The sequence below is a fragment of the Cyanistes caeruleus genome, chromosome 7 (assembly GCF_971803275.1).
Source record: "Cyanistes caeruleus chromosome 7, bCyaCae1.hap1.1, whole genome shotgun sequence".
In the NCBI taxonomy this organism is placed as follows: domain Eukaryota; kingdom Metazoa; phylum Chordata; class Aves; order Passeriformes; family Paridae; genus Cyanistes; species Cyanistes caeruleus.
Genome location: NC_141707.1, coordinates 13160744 through 13178821, shown reverse-complemented (window position 1 = coordinate 13178821; position 18078 = coordinate 13160744). Strand labels below are relative to the sequence as shown.

General features: G+C 40.2%; 1 protein-coding gene across 8 annotated transcripts; it reads left to right on the top strand.

Moving 5' to 3' along the window:
* The first annotated feature begins 956 nt into the window (after window positions 1-956).
* Window positions 957-16566, top strand: STK17B (serine/threonine kinase 17b). 8 transcript variants are annotated; one of them, XM_086897233.1, is made up of 9 exons: window positions 995-1123; window positions 3157-3306; window positions 4217-4278; window positions 6979-7191; window positions 8843-8987; window positions 9257-9383; window positions 10279-10327; window positions 11669-11848; window positions 13650-16566. In XM_086897233.1, exons 3-9 carry the CDS (start codon window positions 4256-4258, stop codon window positions 13930-13932), a joined length of 1020 nt encoding a protein of 339 aa, XP_086753359.1. In that variant the 5' UTR covers window positions 995-1123; window positions 3157-3306; window positions 4217-4255; the 3' UTR covers window positions 13933-16566. The 8 variants fall into 8 exon arrangements, with proteins under 8 accessions (XP_086753354.1, XP_086753353.1, XP_086753355.1 ...); XM_086897231.1 differs by having other exon boundaries at window positions 1006-1123; window positions 3160-3306; XM_086897232.1 differs by having other exon boundaries at window positions 1051-1130; window positions 3160-3306.
* Window positions 16567-18078: the final 1512 nt, after the last annotated feature.

Here is an 18078-nt window from a genome sequence, read left to right as displayed (position 1 = left end):
TTGGATTGCTTCAGAGGAAATCAATTTGACAAACAAATTGCAACTATTTTAGAACTCTTTCTAACTTCAGCTTATTTCTGAACTATGCTTCAGGCTGTTTTGAATCCTTGGAAACAGTCTTTGAAAGCACAAGTTAGAGTCTTTTTACTTTGTTGGGGGTTTTTTTGTTTTAGTTTTTTGAGTTTTTTTGTGGGCTTCTCACGAGGCTCTGAAGACCCTGTTTCCACTTGCATGCATGACTAAGAGATTGTCAAACGTGCTCCCTGCGAGCCGTGTACTTATACGGAAGCGCTGAGAGCGGCTCTGTTCCCGGCAGCAGTCGGTGAGAACTGGTTTATCGCTCGGTTTGTAACTGCACGGGGCCGGTGCTGTGGTCGCCGAGCCTTCCCGGCTGCGTCACTCGCACAGCGGCGGCGGGGCCAGCACGGAGCCTCTGTCCCCGCACGGAGCCTCTGTCCCCGCACGGAGCCTCTGTCCCCACACGGAGCCTCTGTCCCCGCACGGAGCCTCTGTCCCCGCGGCCGCGGCTCTCTCCCCGCCACGTCCCGCACCAGGACGGAGCGGAATCGCTGCAGACGCGGCTCGTGTCCCCCGCTCCCCAGCCCGGGCACATGCACGGGATGGCGTCCTGCACCGGGACCTGCCCGCGCACCTGCCCCGCTGCCTCGGCCGTTCCCCGCTGCTCAGCGCTCGGGGATGCAGCGGTCGCAGCGAGGAGCCTTCGCTGTGGGGTTCGGCTGGCACGCAGCCCAGGGATCGGGACGTGCCATCGGTGCCTCGTGGCCCGAAGCGGCGGCTCCGCACACCCCGCGAGGTGCGGACACGAGCGGCCGCCCCGCGGTGCCCGAGCCCCGGCACCCGCCCCTCCCTCACGGCCGGGCCGCACCTGCCGCTGGGGGCCGGGCGGCCGGCAGGGGGCGCTGCCCGCGCTGAGGGCGCTCCCGCCAATCGCCGCGCCTCTGCGCGCCGCGGCTGGGAGCGGATTGGCTGTTCTGCCGAGTGGGCGGGGCCTGGCACTCGCTCCTCTGGGGCAGGCGCTCCTCCCGGGTTGCGCCTTTCAAACGCCGAGAGGCGGCGAGTGAGCGGGAGCGGCGCTGTGAGGGACGGCAGCCAGCGGCCAGCGGCCAGCGGTGAGTGTGGCCGGCCGGGGGGCTGCGGTGCTGAGCCGAGCTGAGCCGAGCCGAGCCGAGCCTCTGTCTGGGTGCGGTGGAAGCGCCGCGCTGCCTCCCCGCCCGGTGCCGGGTCGCGCCGGCGGCAGCGCGGGGGTGCCTGTGAGGGGAGCCGGGGCTGTCGCGTGGGGACCGGGCCGGGTCCCGCCCGGCCGCTGCCAAACATCTTCCCGGCCCGACCCGAGGATTCGACGTCTTCAGAAAGGGTTAAAGGAGCTGACTTTTTTCCCGGTTAAACTTCCCTAGTTTAGTGGGAAGCCTTTTTTTCCCCCATAGCTAGTTGAACCTCATCTGAGTAGATTCCATGCCTCTCTGTGGGTTTCTGCCTGCTGTGGGTACGTGTTCTTCTCTATTCTTGATTATACTGAGGTAAAAAAAGGAAGATGTGGTGTTTTACCGGAAAAGCAAGGTCAAGGCAACCTGAGGCAGAAACTCTCCTTAAGAATTGCTCTGTACGAACGACCATGTAAAATGAAAGCTTGCGTAATAAACTCGATAATGGTAATAGACCTGATAATAGTAAACTCACAATTAATGAGGCCAGTTATCGAACACAAATGGTTTTCTGCTGAAGTACAGTAGGAGAAAGATACAGTTTAGGGGTTAAAGTTATCGAGTGAGCACAGCCCTAAGGAGAGGCATGTAAAATTTCAGACATCAAAATCGTCCTCTTAAATGGTAAACTGTCATATAATTGTGGGAGGAGGAATGCTTGCTTGTTACAGAGTGAGTCAAAGACTTGTGTATTAGATTGTATTGTGACCTTTTCATAATTTCTTAAAGAAGCTATTTCCTGCATATCAGATGATGCTTTGAAGATATTTTTAAACTGTGTAGTTTGGGTCTTTTCCCTGCTAAATTATGTATGATGATTTGAATCCAAAATATTTCGAATATGAATATCCATGTTCCATCCCACATGGGAATGTGAACAATGCTGGATGGATACTGGGTTACATTTGGATCATAACTAGTTTGAGTGTCCCCAGAAGTGTCTGACAGTGCATTTCTCTCATTTAAACTGCAAGTGTATTTTTGTGAGTTTGCTGTCTCTGAATTGTAATTTCCCTTTTTTTTTTTTCCTTTTGCTAATAAAGGTAAACCTCTTTAACTTAAAGAAGCCATCAATTACTACTTCTGGTATCCTTCAGTAACCTTTTTCTGACTTGCTTTTGCATTTCACCTGAAGAGATGCTTCAGGCCTGTAAATGTGAATACCAAACCCCAGTATTTTTATTTGGTTTGGTTTTGTTGTGTTTTTTTTGGTTTTTTTTTTTCACTGTAGTAGAAATTATGTGGGTGGGTGTATCTTCATAATGTGCTGTTCTACTGGTTTATTAAGGTAATTTAATCAGGATTACTACATCATTTGATTCTAAATGATCTGAACTTGCAAAGAGGACCTTGTCCATTCATGCTTCTTTCTGACAATTAACTCAGCCTTAAAAAGGAAACTTAGAGGAGCTATGAGTGGGCAGAATAACAAATGTGAATATTCCTACTGGGAAAAGGACCCCACTTTGTCCTCCTGCCGTGCTGCAGTTAACAAACAGGAAGGAGTTTTGGTAAATTCCCCCAGGAACAAATATCTATTTAAAGTGTAAGCTTAAGGGAAGTGTGGAAGTTAGCTAGAATCCAGAGAGGAGTTTCAGAAAGATTAAAAAAAGGTACATCTCATTAATAGTTAAGTAGCTATTAGCATTTTTATTAGAACTAAAGCTCATCCCTAGTATCTTATGGATGTGCTCCAGGGAGAAAAAAACCCCAACATATCTCAAGTGTTTACATTATTAAATTAGCATGTCCTGATTAATATTCCTTTCAGGTTTTATTTTTAGTGATTAAATGTGTTGTTTTCAGGCTGCTACTGAACAAAGTTCTGGCTGATATAATTTTATAGCCCTAAATTCGTAGTATCTGTAGTATTTGTATACTTTCTCATGCTGTTACTATGGAGTTTCCAAAACTATTAATTGTTTTGCTTCAGCAGGTGGCTTGTAGAAGAGCTCCTGACAATGTCGAGGAGAAAGCTGGAGAATAAAAGCCTTTCTGGCTTGTTGGCCACATCTCTGCACACACCATTCAAGACAGAAAACTTCCACAATTTTTACATGCTTGAATCAAAAGAGCTAGGAAGGTAAGGTTATTCCTATTTATTTTGTTTGAGCAAGAGGAATTTCTGCTGCAAGAAAATTCTCTGTAAAATGAAGCAAAGCTTTATGGTAAGAAATGAAGAAGGAAGTATGCACCTCTCCTTTCCTGTCCCCTTCTTTGTTTCCCAGTGGGTTCTTTAAGGAACAGGAAAAGGGACAGCGAGGCATAAGTTGCCAGCATTTTCCATGTCAGAGATATCTGGAGGGTTTTCATAGGCATGTAGATTTGGGATTATCTTCGTTTCCCTGCCTAGCCCACATAGATTCCAGGGGCATGGCCTAAATAAGAGATGACACTGTAAGACAAAGAATGAGGATTTTGAGTTGGTTGTTCCAGGTGTTTGGGTGAGTTTTCTGAAGAAAACAAGGACCTTTTCTCTCCCTTTTCCAACCTCAAGCATCTAGACTGAGTTTCAAACAAGCTGCTGTTTCAGAGCAGTTTTGCAGCCTGCTTCCCTTGCTCTAGTTTGTAACAGTAAAATAGGAAATAAAATATCAAAGCACCCAAACTCTTGGTATTTACGTTGCTGTTTCGGACATACAGGTGAATATGTTTATTGAAATCACTGGGTTAATTCATGCCTTGAAAATACTCAGTGAATTGGGTGTGAAGCCATGCAAACATGATGCTGTGATCGTGTTTCCCAGCTCCCTGAAGAAGTGGGCTGGGTCAGTCTCGCAGCTGTGCCTTGCTGTGCTGCATAAGGATCCTTTGCCCCACAGCTCGTTTTGTCAGCAGAGATGCTCTTCTGCATGTGGTTTGTGAACTCTTCAGCCTTCATTGTTCTCTCTTTTTTTTCTTTTTTTTTTTCTAGCATGTGCTTTATCTGGTACGCTTTCATAGAAGTGCAGATTACAGCCCATAACTTTTCTTCTTTTCTTAACTTTTGTCAGCTCTGCTTTTGAATTCTAAGCTCTACAGAAGCAGTTTATATGCAGCACCCTCTAGAACTCAGGTATTGTTCCAACGCTGGATTTTCAGACTCTACATACTTGTGAGATGATGTCTAAAGCAAACAAAAGTGTAGATTTTGTGTGAATTCCAGAACAGAGTTTTTAATTTTTTCTGTGCATGCAAAACCAGGCATAACAAAATAAGTGCCAAAATGCAAAGAAAACAGAAGCAGAGCTCTGTTTTACAAACATATTTGTGATTTCTCCTGGACTAACTGCTTGTGTATTTTTTCATGTTTGTAAGTGTATAAATGCTTTTTAAGTGATGTAAAATCCCTCTTTTCTTTGTAATCTCTCTCAATGATTCAGTATGCTTTAATTTTCACTTGCAATTTTCTTTTTCCTCTTGAGATTATGTAGTAAATAGTTCTCTTGTTCTCTGCTTAAGCTTCCCAAGCCCCATTTCTTTCTCCCACACCCTTATCTGTTGGGTCCTTTGGTATTTAAGACACTGACTCATGAAGCTGGCAGGTTAGGTTCTGTTTAGTGGCTTAAGTACTTCTGTCCCTGGTGTGTGCGTGGCTTGGCTTCTTTTGAAGTAGTTAAATTTCTGTGGTTTCTGAGCTGAGATATGAAAACATCCTGAAATCAGTTTTTCTTGCAGAGCTGGGTTGTGAAGGGGGATGGTTAAACAGGCAAGGAGTGGGAACTGCTCCACTTGCGTCAGTGCAGCACTTCCGAGCTGACTTTCTTGTGTTTCTGGAGCAATTTCCACAGCTCTAAAACACCTTTTTGTCTTATTTTTTGCCATAATTTTTGCCTTAATTGGAACACTGCTAATAAATGAGTAGAAGGAAATTCTTACATCTCAAATCTGGAGATAATCACTGACCCTTCAAAGTTGTTAAACGCACAGCAGCCACAAGGAAGATGTGCCAAAACTGCTGGGGAAGATCCTGCAGTTCTCATGAAACTAAACTGGTTCCCCTTTGTTAATTTTAGAGACACTTTTGTGGCTGGCAGAGTTGACATGATGCTAAAAAGAGAATGTGAGCTGGAGGGGAGAGTGTTTTCAGCTTGGGTACATTATGAAATTGAGCTCAATAACTTCAAATGCTCTGCAGTAATGAGCTGGGTTAACAACTGGGAAAGGACGTGGCCGTTTCAGGCTCACAGGTAGTTGCTAAGGTGAAGAGTGTGCATGTATCAGGCTAAATAACTTTCACCTCTAAAGTTTACTGCTTTTCAAAAGAGGATCGAGAAAATCTACAACTAATTGATGTTGAAATAAATGATGACAGAAGGCCTGTTTTATTGAATTTATTTTTAAGTTATAGCACTATAATTCAAAGTCATCTTTAACTATTTAATAATTTAGGCACTTTTGTACAATTATTTGCAAATGAAAATTGATTTTTTGCATGAGATGCTCATCCCTGTTTTGATTAAATACTGAAATCTAGATTTTTTTCAAAAAATATACCTTTTTTTTTCAAGAAATGTTCCTTTTCAGCACTGTGATTTTTGCACCAGAAAAAAAGGAAAGCCTGCGAGGCAATGTGATGTTTTCTGCTAAAGAAGCTAATTTAGTTTAAAGAGCACAGCTCCGATAGCTAAAGAGTTAGTTAAAGAGCACAGCTCGTTCTGACCTGTTTCATTGTGTTTGTTCTTAGTATGCTGTGGTAACAAAAAATAGACAGGGTTTTTTTGAAGAGATAAATGTAGATTGTGCACTTTGTACATAGCTTGATACTGTTTTTAGAACTTTACTCACAGTTTATTGCAGCCTTTCAAGTTGTTTTTTTGTAAATAAGGCTTCTTGTACCATTTGAGAACACATTGCATGTATGCAACCAGGCATTTCTGGGAATGCCATATTAGTGGTTATGAAATTGTTTTTTTCAGGAGTTTATAACTTGGCTTTAAAAAAACTGCATTTTTTCCTCCAAAGTTTTTAAAAGATCAGCTTGATGTTTTAACTACAGTATGTGGTTTTCTTCTAAAAACATTTCTTTGCCAAAATATGGTTTTGTTTCCATACCTAAACAGCTGGCTAGGAAATAAAGCAGCGCACTTTGTCTAACTGTAATTGAGGAAGAGAATGCTAACTAGTGGGTGCTTTCCTATTAAGATGTTTTGAAACATTTTGCAGATACCTGGGATTTTTGTAGCAGTAGTACATGGTTTGTGGAAGGAAATTCTCTTTATGACTACATTTTTGAATTTTTTTTTTTACTGAAAACCTCCTGCCCCACCCATGCATTTAAATGTGCTTTGTTTTCCCTGTTCATTCTCTGCATTTCACAGGGGTTTGCTTTGTTGTCCTGTAGGTGTTGTAATGAGGTTGAGGGTATTCTAATATCTTGCCAACCTGAACAGGGCTCTGGGCAGCCTGGTAAGACCTCATGGCTGGCCCTGCTTTAAGCAGGAGGTTTTTAGAGACCTCCAGAAATCCTTTCCAACTGAATTATTCTGTGACCTGACAGTGAGAATGTCCCTGTAACTTGATACTCTGATTTAATGTTTAGCTAGGCTGTGTAAAGGGAATTTTACTGGGTTGCACCAGAGCTTCATCTAGCTTAGTATCCTTCTACAGTGCCTGCAAGTGAATGTTCAGGAAACAGTGCAAGAACAGGCCAAGCATGGCATTTCCCAATACATTTTTTTGTTTGTTTCCAATTATTTTCTGTCTTCTTATTTCTGATATTAATTTATACACTTGTGATTTCCTGTATCTCAATGCTTTCCATTTTATTTTGTAGAGGAAGATGTGCTGTGGTTAGAAAATGTGTAGCTAAATCCACAGGCCAGGAGTATGCAGCTAAATTCTTAAAGAAAAGAAGACGAGGTCAAGACTGCAAAGCAGAGATTCTGCATGAAATTGCTGTCCTTGAGTTAATGAAATCCAATCCTCGCATAGTTAATCTCCATGAAGTCTATGAAACAGCAAATGAAATCATCTTAGTGTTGGAATAGTAAGTATGTCTTCATCACATATTCCATGTCTGTAGGAAAAAAAAATCTTTCAATGTATTAATTTTTTTGCATGAATTGCCTGAATGCCCAGAAGAATTGCAACAGTACCCTGTAAACATTATGCTAATCTTTCATTATAGTATACTTTATATTTTTTTCCTTTAAGAATGTTTCAGGCAAGGTGACTGGAAATGTTGTTGGAATACCATAGAAGGTCCTGAGTGCTTTGATGCAACTTAAATCACCAAAAAAAAAAGTCACTGATACCAAGTACACAGATTTCAAAGAGGTTGAGCATATCCATGCCTGTGAACTTCAAATTAGCACTTTTGGTGACTGAAGGCTTACAGTTAGTTAGTTTGTTTTAAACTCCTGAATTTAGTAGTTTTGTTATTTTAAAACTGACTTTTGGAGCAGTTTCCTAAAAGATTCCCATATTTTTTACACATGTCCCCAAACCTTATTAGCCCTGAAAAAATTAGTTTAATTTGGGAATCGAATTTGAATTATCTATTATACTTGTTGTATGTGTAAATTTTTTGTGTGGAATGTAAGGAAGAAAAATACAGCCTGTGAAATGAATTCTTTCTAAGCTTTATGTTTTGTGTACAAAGTATTTGAAGTGCTGTTAATGGTGGTCTCCATACACCATGATATATTATTTGGAAAACTTGAAGACATTTAGCTAGATTCCGTGTTAAAAAGCCTTTTTCCCCTGGAACTAGATGACCCCTAACATATTGTTTGCTGCTCTAAGGCTTTTTGTGCAAATCCTTTAGTTGCAGAGCTTTCAGCTCTTTGCCCATCTGGGTGCCCACCATTGAATATGGGTGTAATGTAACTTGAGCACAGGAATACTGTGGGAGCTGACAACCTTGTGAGAGCTGAAACTCATGGCGTCCTCTGCCCATCCCCTCATGTCCACGTTGCCATAAGGTCACCTGAGGGGGGGCATTACTGCCACCTCCCGTAACCTCAGCAGGTTTGTGGCTGTGTTCATTCCTTTTGTCCGTTGTCTGACTTCTTAATAGACTCTTATTCTGTTAGCAATGAAGTTTAGCCTCAGTGATCTGTAGTTTTGAGGAAGCCTTTCATCTTTGAGAGAAACTTCAGGCACTCAGAGCAGGCTGAGTAATGATCTCAAACCCAGCCTGAAAGGAGACAGCTGACACTGCAGCTAAGTGTAGGAATAACTCATAAACCACAGGAACACAGATATTTCCATGCTGCTTTGCACTGCTCTGCATTATTTATGAACTGGTCTCATGGAAGAAATTTTAGATTTGACTTGAAAAGAAAGGCTTCTTTGATTAGGGACTGATGATAGAACTCAACTTCTGGAAGGCATCTTCCAACTTGCTTGAGGGGACCAACCAGAGAATTATGAGGGTACCAGTCAAAGGAGCTTTTTGCTGTCTCAACTGCTTCTAGAGGCTATAAGGAAAGAAAAATCATAATCAGATTTTTTTTTTTCCCTTTTCTAAGTGTTGATGTTAAGTGTTTTAATGTAAATGTGTAAAAAAAAAATATTCCCAGCCTCTCTGATATTACAGATCTATGTTAGATGAATATGTGCTATTGAAAACATTTTTCCTCACTTAAGCTTCAAAATATAAACTTAATACATAGGTGTTCTTTAATGTGTTTCAGTGCTGCTGGAGGAGAAATATTTGACTTGTGTGTCCCAGATCTGGATGACAGAATTGGTGAAAGGGATATTGTAAGGCTTATCAGGCAAATACTTGAAGGACTTTGCTGCTTGCATGAAAACAATATTGTTCATCTTGATTTAAAGGTGAGGCTGCAGCAGGCTTTGTGTTAGCATTTTATTTGCAATTTATTATACTCATTGAAGTAATTTGGTAAATACATAAAAAGATGACAAAAAAAGGAGATTAAATTATATTAAAATGAGATTAAAATGATAGAGATTAAACATTTTTAAATTATAATAAATATTTAGCAATAATGATTGCATAATAGAAGCTGAAATGTCATTTAGTACATTAGGGTTTTTTTCAGATTGTATTTTATTAATTACAAACGCAATATTTTCTATTCTAGCCTCAAAATATTTTGCTGAGCAGTCTCAATCCTCTTGGTGATGTAAAAATTGTAGATTTTGGGATGTCCCGGAAGCTTGAGAATTCCAATGAACTGCGGCAGATCATGGGAACAACAGAGTATCTCGGTAGGGGAAGGCTACTTCACAACATCTGTGTGGGCTTTTGAGGAAACAGGAACAGTTCATATAGCACACTTAGCAGCTTAATATCTGATAAAGAAGGTCACAGGACAAGACAACATGTTTGGAACTGTTCTTTTTTAAGAGCAGTCAAATATTTTCACCAAAAATTCCCAAATTCTATCAATAAGTGCACCTCTCGATTTTATACTGTAGTATTTGCTGGGATACAGGCTGTTAAATTGTTCCAGTTAGAATTGAAATACAACATTAGCATGCACAAAAAAAATGTTCTTTGAATTTATGTAACATCTTCAATGTTATTCAATATGATGATTTAATGAGATTAAAATACTCCTTGGAAAGGGAAAGATTGCTGTTAACACTTACCCTTCTCTGAGGGACAAGTTTCCTTCGTGATTTGCCAACACTCAATGTTAAGAGCACTTCATTCTGCAGTGAGTAACTTGCTACCTAGCCTATGCTAACAGCCACTGTTAAATTAAAATTAAAGACTTAAAATTGGCTTGGTCATCTTGTTTTGCAGTTTTAACATGCTGAAGGGTTTATGCCTTCCCCTTAAAAAGCTGTATAATTCAAAACCTCTTAGGAGAAAAATTGACGTGCATGCATCTGATTGGAACCCATTTTGGAACCTGGATTAAACTTCAGGCCGTGTAGAGCCACTTTGGTGTGAACCAAGTAAACATCCGTGTCTAGGCAAATGGAAACAACTTGTTTGCCACCCTTATGGCTTGGAAATAATAAACCTAATTATTGAAACTACATGTTGAGTATCTCAATAATGGTTGGCAAAAGAATGCCAGAAATGTAGTGTATGATTCAAGGCCATTTGAATAACATATTTATTAAAGCATTTTTCTTCTTTCCATCTCCTTAGCTCCAGAAATCCTGAACTATGATCCCATTACCACAGCTACAGACATGTGGTAGGTTTTAGCTTCATTTTACTGACCTCTTAACAATCTAAGGGCCTGATTCAATTTCATCTGGCTTCCAAGAATCCTCTTCTGTTGGTGGGCTGGCTGAAAGAGGGAGGGAAGGAAGGGAGGAGAAGAAGCCCTCAGAATATAACTCGGGGCTTGCAGGAGTTTATGGGTCTGTTGCACACTTAGTGGGGAATGCAGGTGGCTTCTGAGCCTGTAGAGAATAGGTGTTTGTTCTGAGGGAATAATAACAGTGGCTGGATAACATACTTTAGGTATTACTCCTGGATGACATGCTTCAGGTATTAGCTACTCTAGGATACTTCCCTTCCCACTTCTACATCGTTAAATATTTTTTTATACAAATTATAAGAAGGATGTAAACTTCCTACTTTTAATTTTTAGAGAAATATCTGCAGAATGAATCATAAAAAATGACAAGTACCTTGAACTGACCCACAACTTTTTGTGGCTTTTTAATTTTATGAACTATATTAAACACTAGCTTTGAAATGTTTCCTTTAAAACATGAACTCTTCAGCATCTTAATTAAAATTCACTGTTGAAAGTTGCTAATTGCTCCTTTGAAATCCTCAACTCATAATCCTCAACTCATAAATCGGTTCATTAATGTTTTTTTAATCATGTATTATTTGCCTGCTATTGTGGGAAAACATAAAAAAACCCTATTGACACTCTGCTCACAATGACAAACCTAGCAGCTGCATATTTCCACACTGCAATGAGTGCTAAATTCTGATCTATCAGATAGACCACAGATATGTTTTTATTGTGCATCAAGAAACCATCTTAAGCTTTACAATAGATTGCATGATGTGGTGCTGATGTTCTTGGGAGAAACATCTCATCTAGAAGAGATTGTAACACAACTCAAGTGTCAAATGTACACAGAAGTTGATTAAAAGTCTTTGCTCTGTCATCCAGAATTACAGTGAAGGATGGGTTTTATTTGCATGCAGATTAGAATGTCTTTTTTGCAGCTCTGTTATCCAGAATTGCCCGAGAGTGGGCTGTGTAAAAGTGTTATTTCCTTTTCCTAACAATCTCAGTAGGAAGAAAAGGGTATATTGAAATTAAACAATTTTCAATAATCCTTTCATTGAGATATATACACACATACCTTTCCTTGTGTGTGTATGTGCAGTCATGCTTGAATCACATAAAATTGAGGTGTAGCATGTTTGCTGTAATTCTGAGTGTGGGATATGTCAGGAAGTTTGATCTGTAGCACAGTAAACATATGCAAGATGTATTGTTTAAGTTCTCTAGTAGGTTTATATATTTTGGTCTCTAGTAGGTTTAAACATTGTGTTCTTATCTCAGGAACATTGGTGTCATCTCATACATGCTGCTGACACAAGAATCTCCATTTGTGGGAGCTGATGTTCAAGAAACTTACCTTAATATATCTCAAGTTAACGTGGATTATTCAGAAGAAACATTTTCATCAGTTTCACAGCCTGCAAAAGACTTCATTCAAAAACTTCTCACAAAAAATCCAGAGTAAGTAGCAAATTCCTCCTGGCAAGAACCCTAAATTTGTGGAGCATCTAGAAAAGGTGAATGTTAGTTTTTTTGCTTAATGTCACTGATAAGATCAGCTGGATATTTTACAATGCATTGGTATTTTCAACTGGATATTTAAAAGTGCAGGTTCATGCTTTTCCATAAAGTGTGAATCTTGGATTCAATGGCTGGCTAAAATTGTCAGATATTATTTTTATTATTTTTACAGATAACATTATTGTTAGTCAGGTTTGTTCTTTGAGTTTTTTTAGTTTGAGTTTATTTATGTTTTCATTCAGATGACAGATTTTTTTTAAGATTTTATTAAAGCATACTCTAGAAAAGTCACATTCTTTTCTATAATTATTGTAGTTTGGAAAGGCAGTTCTCTTTGCAGTGCTTTCTTGTTTCCTGACTTACCTTTATCTTTTCACTTAAATACATCTCTTATAATAAGTATATATTTATATTTGGCAGTGCTTTGCCTTGTTCGGTCTTCTAGAAATGTTCTCTATCCAAAGTGAAATTTTTTTTGTTTGTAAGGCACACTCCCTTAACTCTGCATTCTTCAGTTCAGACTCTAATCAGGACCTTGAAAAGCAGCTGGACTTTGAGAAGTGAGCTGGTCAGGTATTATTGATGCACCCTGTGGGGTGAGACAGTGGTCCTTGTCAGCTTCAGAGAGCCTCCAGCAGGCAGAAGTGAGCCTGCCTGGCTAAGAGAGGCTCTTGGATAGGAGGTGATTCCTGGGAAGTGGCTGCTCTGAGGCAATAAGGACTCCATTTGAAGCATGTCTGAAGAGTCCTTCCTGTTTTAACATCTCACATACATGGTTTGTCAGGATCTGAAACGATTCACAAAACACCAGTATCATGAGGGAATCTTATCTTACATATTTGTGGAGCACCTAGAAAAAGGGAATCAATGATGAAGAACCTGCTTTGATAACTCTTAGTGTGCACCTGGCAGGTATTTGACATTCTGTCACCATTACTACTCACTTTCTCCTGGGCATCTAGAGAATCTTCTTTATATACTCAATAAGCTGCCTTTTTTTTTTTTCTCCCCATTCCAACTCTTGATGATTACACCTCCTTGAATTTTAAGAGGAAAACTCTTAAACAGAGTTTAACTCTGTAAAGTTACACTTTTCTGAGTGAAAAATATTCCCATGTTCTGGCAGAGTTAAGGACAAGTAGTGGGCTCTATTGCCTTGGAGCCAGTTTTCTGCCAAGTTCTGTGCAAGTTAACAATGCAGAACACAATTAAAACTCACAGTAGCACTGTACTAGGTTTTCCAGAGGAGCAATTTTCTAAGTCTGATTTGTTTGGTAGGATCTACAATTTGAAGGGTTTATGCTAGATGAATTGCAAGAGTAAAACAATAGAAAATGTCAGAGTTGATGACATCCTGTTAGCTTGGCTATCCTTGAAAGCATAATGACTGAATATTCATGAGACTCACTATTTATGGTGTGTATAAAACATATGACTTTAAAAGCAAAAACAAGTGCCCATTTATGTGTACCATGTTGAAAACATTCCAAGGGACTGTGTTGAAAACATTCTTAGGAATTGTATTCCTTGTTCTGGTGAAAGCTTACCAGCTTTAGGGTAAACCATCAACTAAGTTTAGGTGTGTGTACCCAATACTTGTAGCAGCTGAGGTAGGGGTGAAAACACACCAATATTGACTCTTCAGTGTCAATTTTGCTTGGGATTTTTAGAATCAGAGCTATTTTAGATTTTTAGTATTGGTGAAATTAACTTGAGCACCTTTCCCTTTCTCCTTCCGAAGGGACAGGCCCACTGCAGCGGACTGTCTCTCCCATTCGTGGTTGCAGCAAGGGGAGCTCACGCTCCTGTGCAGCCCTGAAGAAACTTGCTGCTCCTCTCATCTGCCAGGACACACCACAAAGTGCTCAGAAGAGCGGAGTGTAAAATCCAGCTGCAGTGGTAGCTGCAGCGACAAGGAGGACAAGGAGAACATTCCAGAGGACAGCAGTACGCTCTCCAAACGCTTCCGCTTCGATGATTCTTTGCAGTATCCCCAAGACTTTGTGACAGACTTTGTGTGTTAATGTGTGATACAGACTTTTCATGAAACGCATTCAGCATAGTCTGTTCCAGTGGTGAAAGAAAAGTTCTGGCTTGCCAATTCATGCAGCATTGGCAAACTGGAAATGCACTTTGATTCTTTTATGCTGATGCCTCCTTTTCTATCCATTGCTGGCAGTGGATTTAACTCCTGAGGAATTGGAGTTGTGCCAATAAAATGAATTATTTTTTTTAAGAAGATATAATTAAATATTTTTGCACTTTTCAAGTTCTAGTCAAAAGATGATGCTAGAGCAAACAAACTGAAACCTGCAAGTGAGTTTAAATGTAGTCTTTGCCAAACAGTGGTTGAACACATGCATGCTTTTAGGACTACCCTTAGTAAGAAATTGGGAAGGGAAGAAGGGAGGCTGAATCTTGCTGGTTTATTGGTGTTGCTTGCTACCATTCTCACCACTTTAAATAGAGGCTAAATTTGGTATGTTTTGGAACTATGGTGCATCTGTTGGGGCCATTTGGAAACCTGTTCTCCCTCTAGCATCACTAGTAGTTCTGCCTTATAGATCTGGTCTGCTTGGGCATTATTGTGCATCTTCTATGTGGTTATGCTGTGTTGCATCTCTGCAACACTTGGTAGAGAAAACAGGTATATTGTCAGTGCTTGCGGGTCTTGGCTTCTTACCATAAATTATGTTTGAAGATGAGGTTCCTATGCTGATGTGAATATTTGAACTTGGTGGTTTGTTTTTGTCAAACTTTTGAATAATCTATCTGTACTGATTTTTCCTTATGTTAAAAAAAAGCCCAAAACAATCCCCCCTCAAAAACCCCACACAAACAAGCCCCAAAACACAAAGCCTCTAGCTAAAAGCAGTGAAACTGAGTAAACTGAAAATACCATTTAGCCAGTGAAACTGCAATGAACAACTTTTCTCTGTGCCCCTCTAATGTAGAAGTGCATCTTGCTGTCAATTAGTGTTGCCCATAATTACTCAGCTTCATGCCTGCTCTGAGAAATGGACTGCAGTGTGTTAGTATTTAAAGACAAACTACCTAATAATTGTTTTAAGCCTTTAAAATTGGTTTGGTTAGTGGTATTTTTTTAAAGTTCTGTGCCTTCCACTTCCATTTGTTTCTGGCTCTAAGGTAATAATGCCTGTGTCAAGTTTTGTCTTAGAGCAAATGCCAGTTGTGCCTTAACAGCTTGAAACTAATATTCATAAAATAAGCCCCTTAATCATATCAGACGTTGGGAGCCTTTTGGGCAGTGAATTTATTAAAACTCACGTAGATATTTTGAAAGCAAATGCCACTTTGAAATATTTTGGGATTTTCCACTCTTCAAAGCTTAAATTTAATTGTCTTTGAATTGGATTTGTTTTCTGTAATAAAATACCACAATCTGATAATCCTTTTCAAGTGTGCCTGTGGATTTTTCAGTAGTCAGGCAGATTGGCATTTTGGAATATGATTGAGAGGTGAACCTGATAGGTGGTAAAAGGTTGTGTTTTATCTTTCTTCACACAAGGAAAGAGCAGGTTTTTCCCAAACAGATTTCAATATAAGGTGTCACCTTAACACATGGGGTGATTCAGGACTGATGTCTTAGTTGGGGGAATGTTCACATGGACAAGTGGAAAGCAGAGGTGTAAGGCACATAAAACTTTTCAGCTTGTGTTTGTCAGTAGGAAAAGTTCTCCAAGCCTTAATTTCATGTGAAATGAAGTAATGGGTTTGTTCAGCAGAGACAAAGCCCTGATAGCTGGGCGTGAGGGAACCACACAGTCTCCCCCCTGTGTATGAATTCTCATGGAGCTTTTTTCAGTGGTACTGATTGTATATATAATTACAGAATTACTTTGCAGGAGGAGGCAGCTGTTGGATTGTGCTCAGGTACTTTACACCCTTACTTTTCAAAGTCCTTGGCTTTTCCCAGTCGAGTCTTACTTGACCTTTTGATTTTTTTCCACCATCATGGATTCCAGTTTGAACTGGGTAAGTTAAAACCACAGATTTTTTGATATATATGTAGAAGTTAAAGTTTACTTGAGATAAAGAAGAAAATGCCAAAAAGCTGTGTAGATAAAGGTAAAGAAGAACGTTTTAAAAAATTGTTATAATTTAAAATTCTTCCAAAATATTCCTGAATTGAAATTACAATTATTTTTTAGCATCTGGAAAATAAAGCTGATAGCTTATTCCAGCACTTTATGACAAAGCTGTTATTCCTTATGATTTTTATCACGGTATCTGATGTTTACATTTCTTACTACAATCGAGGTAACTTATCTTTAAATAATTGAAAAACTGTTTTATCCAAAGAATTCAAGTTTTGAAGACTTTATTTGTATTTCATATGTACTTAAAATCTGCTTTGAATCAGACTTTGTTTGGATAAGTGCATTTGATTTATTTTAAAATATTGTTATGTAGTAACAGATTATGTTATTTAAAATATTGTTATGCAGATTAACTCCAATTGAATGTAAATGCATTGTAGGCAACTGTTAGTCTGTTTTGTGTCCTGCCATATTACTGGGACTTTCCAAGTGTGAATGAATGCTGAGTAACATTTTCAGAAGACTGAAGTCATACTTCTATGCAGTTCATGATCTTTTTTATATTTAAAAAAAAATAAATTTGCCATTTTTCCAAAACTTCTGTATATTTGTTTATTCACAGACTCAGAGGCTGGTTGAGGTTGAGAGAGACCTCTGGAAGTCACATTGTCCAAGCCCCCTGCTCCAGCCATCCTGTCTAGGTCTTGTTGGCCAGAACAATGTCCAGATGGTTTTGGATCTCCAAGGAAGGACACTGTCTCCCTGGGCCACCTGCTGCAGTTCTCAGTCAGTCTCACAGTAAAAGTATGTTCTTGTGCTCAGATGGAACCTTTTGGGTTCCAGTGTGTGCCCCCTCCCTCTTGTCCTGTCGCTGGGCATCGCTGACAAGAGCCTGGCTCCATCTTTGCACCCCCACTTCAGATGGTGATAAGTGTTCATAAGAGTCTCCCTGAGCTTTCTTCTGGCTAAACAGTTCCTGCTGCCTCATCTTGTCCTTCTAAGAGAAGTGTTGCAGTCCCTGAATGCCTTTGTGGCCTTTAGTTGGACTGCCAGCTATGTCTGTGTGTCTCACACTGGGTTCTGGGATGCCCAGAACTGGGCACTGCTGGGTAATGGGAAGGATCACCTCTGTCATCCTGCTGGTGCTGCCCCTGCCATCAACTTGGTCTGGGGCACACTGCTGGCTCCTGTTCAACTCCAGGATCCCAGAGCCTTCTCTGCAAAGGGGTTATTCCATCTGGTTGGTCCCAGGATGTTGCCACTGTGTATGTATCAGTGTATGGGACTGTTCCTCCACAGCTCATTTCCCCAGCCTGCAGAGATCCCTATGGATGGCAGCAGGACCCACAGGTGTATCAGCCACTCCCAGTTTTGTGTCACCTGCAGCCCTGCTGAGGGCATGCTCTGCCCATCATCATTAACCAGGATCTTTTGGGGGAGTGTCAGAGGCCTCGCTGAGGTCTCGGCAGGCAGCGTCTGCTGCTCTCCCTTCAGCTCCTGGCAGTCATTTCAGTGCAGAGGGTTGCTCAAGTCTGACTTGCCCTTGCTGAATCCATGCTGACTACAACCAGTGAATCATGAACTTAGCAGCTCACTTCCCGGAGCTGTTTTCCACGTGTCTGGGGTTTTTGTAGAAAATGTTAGTGTTCCTATTTGTAATGATCCAGTTCTATCTTGCTCTTGCAGAAGGAGCTGATACTTTTTATGTTGAATTCTAGTGCTCTTTCAGAATGGCCGTGTAAACTTAAATAGAGTCTTTGTTATACATATTAACTTCCTAGGGCACCAATGGTACATTTGTTTCATTTTCAAGTAGATGGCTGAAATAAAAAACAGCAAAACCCAAAACAAGTCTTCTTTAGAAAGGGAGTTGCACTCAAAACAGGGGGTTAACTCCTGGTGTTATGTTATGTATGTTTCTTCCAAAGGCCACTTTCATTGACAAAGCTTTCCCATTGTTTGAAATGCACAAATGGGCTTTCTTTTTCATGAAAGAAACAGTGTATTCATGTGGTTGCTTTGGTGTTGCAGCATTAAGTTCAGAAATTATCTGAATATTTACATTTATTGCAGTGAAAGCTCCTATCAGGAATGATGCCTATTTTTTTT

Bases quoted from the DNA above. Each gene is read 5' to 3' on its own strand.
- STK17B (XM_086897228.1), top strand. From the start codon at position 3,185: ATGTCGAGGAGAAAGCTGGAGAATAAAAGCCTTTCTGGCTTGTTGGCC. The intron at 3,307-6,978 runs GTAAGGTTATTC...TTTATTTTGTAG, and splicing joins GAATCAAAAGAGCTAGGAAG to AGGAAGATGTGCTGTGGTTA. The intron at 7,192-8,842 runs GTAAGTATGTCT...AATGTGTTTCAG, and splicing joins ATCATCTTAGTGTTGGAATA to TGCTGCTGGAGGAGAAATAT.